Below are 11046 nucleotides of genomic sequence, written 5' to 3'. Positions count from 1 at the left end.
GTTGACAATGTGTTTGATTTACTTGCTTGTTTAAAAAATAAAACCTTAAACACGCTTCTGCTGGGCTCCTGGGGCTGAGAGAAGCGGGGAGGGGATGAATCTCGGCCCGTTTGACCTCGTAAGGGCCTTCCCCTCTGCTTTTCGGTCAACCATCCAACCACCGCCATCCTGAAACCTCCTGTTGCTTCTTGACCTACACACAGATTTCTCAGAAGGCAGGTAAGGTGGTCTGGTATTCCCATGTCTTTAGGAATTTTCCACAGTTTGTTATGATCCACACAGTCAAAGGCTTTAGTGTAGTCAATAAAGCAGATATTTTTCTGGAATTCCCTTGCTGGGAATGGTCCAATGGATGTTGGGAATTTGATCTCTGCTTCCTCTGCCTTTTCTAAATCCAGCTTGTACATCTGAAAGTTTTTGGTTCACATACTGTTGAAGCCTAGCTTGGAAGATTTTGAGCATTACTTTGCTAGCATGTGAAATGAGTACAATTGTGTGGTAGTTGGAACATTCTTTATCATTGCCCTTCTTTGGGGTTGGAATGAAAACTGACCTTTTCCAGTCCTGTGGCCACTGTTGAGTTTTCTAAATTTGCTGGCATATTGAGTGCAGCACTTTCACAGCATCATCTTTTAGGATTTGAAATAGCTCAGCTGGAATTCCATCACCTCCACTAGCTTTGTTTGTAGTAATGCTTCCTAAGTCCCACTTGACTTCACACTCCAGGATGTCTGGCTCTAGGTGAGTGACCACACCATCGTGTTTGTTTGGATCATTAAGACCTTTTTTGTATAGTTCTTCTGTGTATTGTTGCCACCTCTTCTTAATACCTTCTGCTTCTGTTAGATCCATACCATTTCTGTCCTTTATTTGGCTCATTTTGCATGAAATGTTCCCTTGGTATCTCTTATTTTCTTGAAGAGATCTCTAGTCTTTCCCATTCGACTGTTTTCCTCTATTTCTTTGCATTGCTCAATTAAGAAGGCTTTCTCTCTCCTTGCCATTCTTCGAAACCCTGCATACAGATGGGTGTATCTTTCCTTCCCTCTTTGTCTTTCGTTCCTCTATCTCAGCTATTACTCAGCACTTCTCAGTAAACGTGGGCATTTGCACAGGACACTTCTTCCCACCCACGTCTCCAGCCACTGCCACGGCTGGCAGTCTGGCTGACAGCCAGGCCAGGAGAACATCAGTCCATGCCCCTCGGCCCCTGGTTCCAGGTAGAACCTGAGCAGCTCTGGTCCCCAAGCCCCTGCCTCCACGGGGGATAATGTTCTATACGATGGCCTACACTGCAGGTCCTTGCCTCACTGTGTAGTGTCATGCCTAAGGTCTTGTTCATAGCCTGGCTCCATGGCCAGCCTGTGTCCACCCTTACAGCTTCGTGGATGCTCTCTGGTATACACACTCACTCATCCACCTGCCACTCACCTTGCTTCTAGCTAAACTCAGGAGGTTTGTGTTTTCTAGACAATGTCCACTTGAAATATGTGTTTGACCTTTAAGGCCTTCAAAGTGACCTTCAAAAGATCACAGACACACAAATGGGGGAAACACAATGATGACATTTAGCTACTAAATCAAAGAGCAAAGGAAAACAAAGGGGGTTTTAGGAAAATTATCTATCATCCATCTCTCACTCATCATGCACCATCTGTCATCTAACAATCTATCCACCAACCCATCTGCCTATCCACCTCTGCTCCTGACCAGACACCTCTATACACCCACCATCTAATAACTGTGCCAGAGGCTTCTGGATAATTCCACCCTGATGCTTTCTGAAGGCCCTTATACCCCCACCCCACCCCTGCCCCAACCTCTCCTTGACTTGACGTTCTTGAGGGTGTTGGTAGCCCAGCTGTGCAAAGTGCAGGGGAGATGGATGTTGCCCAGAGTCTCCCCTACCCTCTGGGATGGTGGTGCCGCCCTAGCTGGAGGCCTTGAGGCACCTCAGGGAGCCTGGCCCCTCTGCAGACAGGCTTCTGTGATGTATCAGGTTCGCTTCCCTTGGGTCATTCCCACATTCTTCCCGGGGTGTGCAGTTCCCACGGGAAACTGAGCTGAGGGTGAGAGCTCAGCCTCCTGGAAACCCTGGGACAGGAGGTCCAGGCTGAGGCCTGCGCTCAGACACCAGGGTTCCCCAACCATGGAGCCTGCCATGGACAGGGTCCACACCGGTCACGTGCCCTCACCCACACCAGACTCAGCCAGGAGATGGCAGCCGATGGTCCTGGCAAGGGAGGGTCAGAGGCACAGCCAGACCTAGCCGCGTCTGTTGCTCACCTGCAGGAGAGCCTCATCTGCCTCCCAGGCGGCTCCTGGCATTGCCCAGTGTGCTCGGACAGAAGCCAGAAAATATGTTCTCAGTTGGAACAGGTTCTATTATTTATGAAGTTCTATTTAATATTTGAAAATCACAAGCTTGGAAAGAAAACATCCAACAGGGTCTCATGGTAAACAAACAGGCCCTCTGATGCCACGCTTCGGGGCCTCAGCTGTGGGGTTGGAGTGGGGCCCCTGGGAGGCAGCAGAGGCCTCAGGAGGTGGGAGAGCCTGTGCTGACACCCAGGTGAGCCTCCCAGGGTCTGTGTTAAAACTAAACATTCCAAGTTAACTTTTGGAACTCACAATACCCCTCATGGGTAAGGACTTTTGCATTTAATTTAGAAAAATTTACTCCTAGTCCTAAATACTACATCAATTTTCTTTACAAAGAGGAAGAAAGTACTTGTGGAGGCTGGAGCCAAGGCTGCTGGCCTCTATGTGAGTGTAGCTCCGAGATAACCAACCAGTGTGTCTACACTGGGGCGGGCTTATCTCCACCGGTATAGGTGGTCTACACGGGGGCAGGCGTGACTACACCGAGGCAGGTGTGTCTACACTGGGTCAGACACAACTATAGGAGGGCAGGCATGTCTACACTGGGGCAGGCACATCTCCACGAGGGCAGGCAGGTCTCCCCGGGGCCAGGTCCTTCCCTTGTTTGCTATACATTCTTTCGCAGGAGTTCTACGTTTGGGGAAAGTTTAAAGCTACATCTTCCAAATGAGAGCCAGCCAAGGTTGGATGCAGCTCCTGGGATGTTGGAAAGCTCCCAGCCCCGCAGGACCAGCAGGCAGCTGAGCCGGGCCACAGCGCTGATGGTGGTGCTGCGCTCAGGAGGGAGGTCGCAGTGTGTCCACTGCCAGAGACAACCTAGGGCTCCAGGACCACTCTGGCCACCGTGACCACCCTTGGCATGGAGGAGCCCTGAGCAGGCAGGCGGCAGACAGAGCCACCTGTGGGGGTGTGGCCTTTGGGAAGGAGGCCGACACCCCCAGGGAGGGGGCTAGCCCTCCCCTGCAGGTCGCCCCGCAGACCCACAGACTGAGGCTGGAGCACGGGGAACCAAGGTTCCTGGGGCACCGTGAGCCCCTCCTGCCCTTGGCGCACCCACCTCCACTCCCACCCCCACCCCAACCCACCCTACCAGCACCGTTCAGAGGCCCATTCTGTGTCTAAACTCTGAACCTACTCCTTCTTCCATCCTGCCTCCCACCTCCCCCAGGCCACCTCCCAAAGACACCGGGGTCCCTTGGGGGTGGGGTGAGTGGGCCCCCCACGGGCTGCAGCCATGAGGAGGCATTTGGCCTCAGCCGGAAGCCCCTCCAGGTCACACGGAGACCTTCATGCTTCATCCAGCTCGGCATTTCTCATGATGTACTCTGCATATAAATTAAATAAGCAGGGTGACAATATACAGGCTTGACGGACTCCTTTTCCTATTTGGAACCAGTCTGTTGTTCCATATCCAGTTCTAACTGTTGCTTCCTGACCTACATACAGATTTCTCAAGAGGCAGGTCAGGTGGTCTGGTATTCCCATCTCTTTCAGAGTTTTCTACAGTTTATTGTGATCCACAAAGTCAAAGGTGTTGGCGTAGTCAATAAAGCAGAAATAGATGTTTTTTTTGGAACTCTCTTGCTTTTTCTATGATCCAGCGGATGCTGGCAATTTGATCTCTGGTTCCCCTGCCTTTTCTAAAACCAGCTCGAAAATCTGGAAGTTCATGGTTCACATATTGTTGAAGCCTGGTTTGGAGAATTTTGAGCATTACTTTGCTAGTGTGTGAGATGAGTGCAATTTTGCAGTAGTTTGAGCATTCTTTGGCATTGCCTTTCTTTGGGATTGGAATGAAAACTGACCTTTTCCAGTCCTGTGGCCACTGCTGAGTTTTCCAAATTTGCTGGCGTATTGAGTGCAGCACTTTCACAGCATCATCTTTTAGAATTTGAAATAGCTTTGTAGGACCGGCTAAAGAAGCACAAGCCCTATTTGCTACATAAAAACCAGTACAGACCTACACATATAAAGATTAAGTAAGGAGGGAAAGATTATCCCACACAATGAAAATCAAAAGAGGTGGAGTGGCAAATTGTTATATCAAATTTAAAATAACAGAAGATGCTGCAAGTTAAATGACATTTCAGTTGAAGAAGAAAATTGTTAACATACGCACTCAAAAGCATATTCCTACAGAGACACAAAGGGGAACCTGGAGCAACTCCAAAAGAAACACCTACACCAATAAGGGTCAAAACAGGAAAACCCTTTACACAAACTGGGATGTAAATTGTATCTTCAGTACATTGCACCCAAGTGGGAATAATTATTAGGTGCATAATTTTCCAGAAGTCAATTTGGGGGTCACTTAGTAAATTTAATAAAATTTTGTATCAAGATATTTTTGACTAACATGTAAGCAAAAGCATTAAGCACAGAAAAGGAGCACCAAAAACAATGAAAATTACTGGAAAAAGGGGGAATCAAAAAATTCATAGCTGATAGACAGACTAAAGGGAAACTAAAAGCCCCTAACAACGCATAAAGCCATCTCAATAACCAGAAAAGAGCTCAGAGCAAAGAGAGAAATGAAAAGGATTTAAAGTTAAAGGTAATAAAAAATAAAGACAATAATGAAGAAAGTAAATAAACAAAACTATAGTTGAAGATTACAGAAACAATAAGATCACAATGAATCAGGACTATTCTGACATAAATGACAACTTCAGGAGAAAAGGATATGAGTTTAATAAGTTCAACCTCAAAGAATGAAAGACATCCAGAAACTGTAACAAAAATTACCAAGCTCTGAGACCCCCAAACGTGGTGAAACTCTCCTGAAAGAAAAAGGCTGGTCTTCACAGGTGAATTCTTCAGGTCACTTTGAAAGCTCTTAGAATGCATGTGTAGAAACAGCTCCTAAAACAAGGCACAGTCTGTCCTGGCCAATGGCCACAAATTTAGAATATTACAGGCAATACACAGATGAAAATAGATCAAATTCAACAAGAATATAGAGCAAAACCACAAATACACATACTAATCAAGTTTTAAGAGAGGCCACAGATCCTTCAAACAATCTCAACATACTTTTTGGAGTCAACTACAGAAATAATCAGAAGAAAACAATGAATGCAGGTTGGAAAAAGGAAACAGTGGGACAGGAAACCCTTGTGATGCCATCAAAATTGTGTTTAAATTAATGAAGCAAAATGTCCCAGGATAGAAATATAGCAGAAGTCTCTTTTCCAAATTCCCCTTAATGAAAAAAAAAAAAAGAATCAAATCACATTACCAATTACAACATAATAATACAGCTAGGGACAAAGGAGCTGTGAGGGAGAGAGGAAGATTCCATGATCCAGGGTGGGAGAATAAAATATTGTGGAAAATATTATATATAACCTCAAACAATTATCATGGGCAATTTTTCACAAGATTTAATCTTCCCCAGTCAAAGAATATGCGTGTTCACTCAGAGACAGCTAAGCAGATTAAAGAATGGATGGAGGCCAGAGGATAACAGTGGATATTAATGACCATCTTTTAAGTGGTGCTGGGAAAACTGGCCAGTATGTAAAAAAATTGAGAGCCACGTGCCTACACAAAAAATAAAACGCAAAATGATTACAAAGTCCCCTGTAAAAACCATAACTTAACTTTTAAAAACTTATTTATGAAACATAAATATAACAAGCAATCTTATCTAATTATTTCAGCAAGAACCTTCTGTGATCCTACCCCACAAAATGAAAATAAAAACAAGACCTATAAATTAAAGTTAAAAACTTTGTACAGATAAACCAGGTTGAAAAAAGACCTCAGAAAGGGAGAAGAAAGAATGAAATGAAAAAAGAAAAAAATAAACTGAAAAGGAGATTACTTCTTCCCAAATAGGAGACTATTTGGGAGCTAAACAACTCAATAAGAATACACAGCCAATAAAAATGGGCACAACGCAAACACTCTTCGAGTATATGGATGCTAATGAAAAATGAAGAAGCTAAAATAAACGTCTCCTTTTAGCAAAACTACATGAGACAATGGAAATATCAGAAACTCACAATAATGTGTGGAGAGTGTGGGGAAAGGGGAAAGTGTTCACTGTGGTGGAATTAAAGAACACTAGAGAAAGGCCATGGATAGTCCTCAAAAAAAAAAAAAAAAATCCTGGAAGTGAACAGCTAACCCGCACTGGCATACCGTGATAAAACCACCACTGAAACAGGCACGACTCCAAAATATGCTAGTAAATACACAGCAAGCACTGTTTATCAGCCAAGGAGATAGGAAGGAAAAAGACATTGATGACTGTGGAACCAATGTGGAATATACAAAAAGACTGTCGAACATATGAAACGGATAAGCTATACAAGAACCCATCTGAGTCACTTGCAGAAAAGGTGCACGAACAATTATATCATGGAAAATAAATGAGGAAAGGAAAAGACAGCGGGAATCTAGAACATGATGAAGAAACATTTACAGCTAGTACAAGGGGAAATAATGAAAAAGGCTACATAGAATGGGGCGGGGGGAGAGAGGAGGATGGGAAAGAGAAAAATAGCGGGAAAATAACGACCATGTAAAAAGAAAAGCCGGGGAATGCGCTGTGGACTCAAAGTGAGGCCTGCTATAATTAACACCTGGATAAAACAGGTGGTCGGGTAGAGAGGGACATGAAAAAAGTACAGATATTTTCTTAGGACAGAAATACATACGCTCATTAAAATACAGTTAAACGTGGGATTTGGAGAAATGGAACATTCGCAAAACTCTAAGGGAACCAGGAGAAAAGAACTAAACTAAAGTGATGAAAATGAAACGAAAGCTACTAGCACAATTTAGAAGGCTGAAACAAAACGGTAAAACACAATGCTTGAAACTCGGAGTTTGAAGTTGTACATAAACAAATGGTAAACTAAAAATGCAAGAAAAAAACAGAACAACTAGAAAGAAACCCCACACAACAGGAAGAAGGCTGAACCAACAGGAAGAAAAAAATTGTAACACTCGTACTAAGTGATCGGTACCAGAATTTTGGAAGGAGAATGTATAGCCTACATTGGTTATCTTAAAAAGACACACAACAAAAATAAAAAAAGAAAATAATACATATGCATGATTAAAGAAGAAAGCAAAAAGCAAAAACAAAAAAAAGTGAAGAAAAAAAAAGGGAAAACAAAAAAGACAGGGAGAGAGAAAAGGAGCTGAAGCAATGCATCCAAAGTTGCAGCAAGACTATGCCTTTCGGAATGAGCTCGCTTTGGGGCTTGACCAACGGCCCTGAAGGGAGAAAAGCATATGTGCCACTCTCTCGGCATCTTTTGGTGCTAGGACCCTGAACGCTAGGAGAGTGTCCAGTGAGAAAGCATAGAAATCGGAGTGGACCTCACTGGAGAGCAAAGTTGAGGCAAGGGTTTCTTATTGTGAGTCAACTATTGTATATAAAATAGAGAAAGATAATAAAATCAACAAAAAAAATAACAAAATGAACACAAAATTAAAAAAAAAATTAAAAAAGGAAAACCAAAAAAAAAAAAACCCACACAAAAAACCAAAACCAAAAAACCGCTCAAAAAACCCAGATAAACAAAGAAAGCAACGACAACGACAACAACAACAACAACAACAACTATCAAAACAAATGGAAGAAGGAAAAGGAAGGGCGAAAGGCAACGGAGACATAAAAGGAGCTGAAGCAATGCATCCAAAGTTGCAGCAAGACTATGCCTTTCGGAATGAGCTCGCTTTGGGGCTTGACCAACGGCCCTGAAGGGAGAAAAGCATATGTGCCACTCTCTCGGCATCTTTTGGTGCTAGGAGCCTGAACGCTAGGAGAGTGTCCAGTGAGAAAGCATAGAAATCGGAGTGGACTTCACTGGAGAGCAAAGTTGAGGCAAGGGTTTCTTGTTGTCTGGGGAGGGGTTGTCCTCAGGCAGGGGTCTGGGGTGGGGAGACCCCTAAAGGGGAGAGGGTAGGGGGGGAGACATACGTTTGCACAAGTGTGTTAGGATGTGAATGGTGAGCCCACGGCATTCCTCTGCAGCCCGCATTTGTGTGCTGAACTTGGAAGGCCCGCAGTGAATCTCTAGCGGGCAAGGCGGGAAGGCCCAGTGGCCCCGAATCATTTGCATCCGGAGCCCTTTGGTCCAGGGGGCCAGGCCGGAAGTGCGTGCGGGGCTTCGTCAAGGGGAATTCCCCGAGAAAAGTGTCGGTGGTTGGATGGCGGGAGTGGGAGTGGGCAGGCCCTCGGCCGCCGCAGCGAATGAGGAGCTTGCACGTGCGGGGGTGGGGCGGTGGGAAAGCCCCCAAAGGACCGAGGGGGCGGGGCCAAGGCCCTTTTTGGAGACGACGGTGTGAGGGAAGGAGGCACCGGCGTGCAGCTGCAGGTAGGAGATGGAAACCCTCGTGGGCCTTGTTTGCAGAGACCCGGGGGCTGCTTCTGAGCACGGGGGAGGTGGGTGTCCGGCTCCCTTCAACGTCTTAGCCGGAGGGCAAGGTGGTCAGGCCAGCGCCGCTGGTGCGGATGCCCCTCGGGGACCCTCTGTCCCTGAGGGGCCGTCGCCGGCAGTCGGGCGCCCCCAGCGGGGTGACTTGGCTCCCGGGTCAGCGGGGCTGGCGCCTGGCCAGAAAGTCGCCCTGAGTTGGAGGGGGCCGTGGGGGCTGGGCGCTGGGCTTCAGAATCTGGGGAACACCTGCTACGTGAATGCGGCGCTGCAGTGTCTGAGCCACACGCCGCCCCTGGCCAGCTGGCTGGTGTCCCGGCAGCACGCCACCCTCTGTCCGGCCGGCGGCTCCTGCACGCTCTGTGCCATGCGAGCTCACGTGACCCGAGCCCTCCTTCACGCGGGAGAGGTGATCCGGCCCCGCAAGGACCTGCTGGCGGGCTTCCACAGACACCAGCAGGAAGACGCCCACGAGTTTCTGATGTTCACTCTGAGTGGCATGCAGCAAGGGTGCCTGAGTGCATCCCAGCCGTCGGGCCACGCCTCCGAGGACACCGGCGTCGTCCGTCAGATCTTTGGCGGGACGTGGAGGTCTCGGATCCAGTGTCTCCACTGCCTCGGTGTCTCGGACACGTTCGACCCTTACCTGGACATCAGCCTGGATATCACGGCGGCTCAGAGTGTGGAGCAAGCTCTGAGAGAGCTGGTCAAGCCCGAGAAGCTGGAGGCGGAAAATGCCTATGACTGTGGCGTTTGTCTCCGGAAGGTGCCTGCCACCAAGACGTTGACTTTGCACAGCACCTCCCAGGTCCTGGTGCTGGTGCTGAAGCGGTTCACACAGCTGAGCCGGGCCAAAAGGGCTCAGGAGGTGCGCTATCCCCAGTGCCTGGACGTGCAGCCCTACACGTCTGAGCGGAAGGCAGGGCCACTGGGCTACGTGCTCTATGCCGTGCTGGTGCACTCCGGGTGGAGCTGTGAGCGAGGACACTACTTTTGTTACGTCCGAGCGGGCAACGGCCAATGGTATAAGATGGACGATGCCAAGGTGACAGCCTGTGACGAGACCGCTGCCCTGAGCCAGAGCGCCTACGTCCTGTTCTACGCCCGGGAGGGTGCGTGGGAAGAGGGCGCTGGGGGAGGGGCAGCGGCCCCCCTCGGGGCTGACCCCACAGACCCCGGGCAGCCTGCAGGAGACGCCAGCGGCAGAGCTCCTGGGTCGCAGGAGTCCCCGGGGGACACAGAGGCCGAAGGGATGAGCTTAGAGCAGTGGAGACGCCTGCAAGAACACAACCGACCGAAGCCGGCCTTGGAGCTGCGCAAGATCCAGGCTGCCCTGCCTGCCGGCGCAGTCGTGATTCACCGGTCCAGACACGGAGGAGGGAGAAACCGCCCTCCGCCTGCCCAGGAGCACCACCGGCTCGACCGTCCCAGCACGGACACCCCGCCTCCGGGGCCGACGGACGTCGGCCACCGTCCTTGTGCCAGCGGGAGGGCCAGAGCGACCAAGGGGAGGAACAAGAAGCCGCGGCCATCTCTGGGGCTGTGGCGGTAGGCCGGCTCTGACGCACGTGCGTGCAGACGCCCAGGCACACCCTGCGTGGGGCACGCCCTGGGCGACGCACCAAGAGTGCCGACGAGGAGCGAGTTCCTCTCCGGCGGTGAGGACGATGCGGCCTCCTGGGCAAAGGCGGGGCCGGGAGTGAGCCCGGGGTCTCGGTGTTCCCCGGGAACGGGTTTGTGCCCGAGCAGCTCAGCTCTCGAGGGCTGGCTCTGCTGGGAAGTCGGCGGAGCGAATGGGGTGCGTGAGCAGGTCTGAGCGCGGTGCCAGGGCCTGCCACTTCTGCGAGGGTGGGAGAGTCCTCTCTGGATGGGACTTTGGGTGTGGCCTTGCCTTTCTTCCCCCGTCTCCAGTCCCTGGCCGCACCGCTGGCCTCTGGTGAGTGACGCGGCCTGGAGACGCCTCACAGAACGCTCACAGCCAGCCGAGCAAGGAGACGACCTCCGGAGCCCATCGGCGGGGAGGTGCAGGGAAGAGCGGCTGCAGGTCCACGCACCGTGTCCTTCCGGCCGGCCAGGCTCTCGGAAATGCCCCAAACGTCGAGCAGCGTCCGGGGGGAAGATGGGCAAGCAGTCTTTATGGGTGGCTGCCCTTGGGAGGCCTCGTGCTACTAGGCAGAGGGTCCGGCAGGAATGAGGCGGGGATCTGTGCGTCCCCGGCTGGACGCTCGTCCGCAAAGTTCCCTGGGGCTCCATTTCCGGTGCAAGGAGCATG

At 49.7% G+C, this 11046-nt stretch overlaps 1 protein-coding gene across 1 annotated transcript; it reads left to right on the top strand.

The window, feature by feature from the left end:
• The first annotated feature begins 8724 nt into the window (after positions 1-8724).
• LOC138432101 (ubiquitin carboxyl-terminal hydrolase 17-like protein 6) lies at positions 8725-10326 on the top strand. The gene has a single exon (XM_069573678.1). The coding sequence runs from the start codon at positions 8725-8727 to the stop codon at positions 10324-10326; it is 1602 nt and encodes a 533-aa protein (XP_069429779.1).
• Positions 10327-11046: the final 720 nt, after the last annotated feature.

This window comes from Ovis canadensis, chromosome 1, assembly GCF_042477335.2.
Source record: "Ovis canadensis isolate MfBH-ARS-UI-01 breed Bighorn chromosome 1, ARS-UI_OviCan_v2, whole genome shotgun sequence".
Classification (NCBI taxonomy): Eukaryota; Metazoa; Chordata; class Mammalia; order Artiodactyla; family Bovidae; genus Ovis; species Ovis canadensis.
Note: the sequence above shows the minus strand (reverse complement) of the source record. Positions and strands in the feature narration are given on the sequence as shown.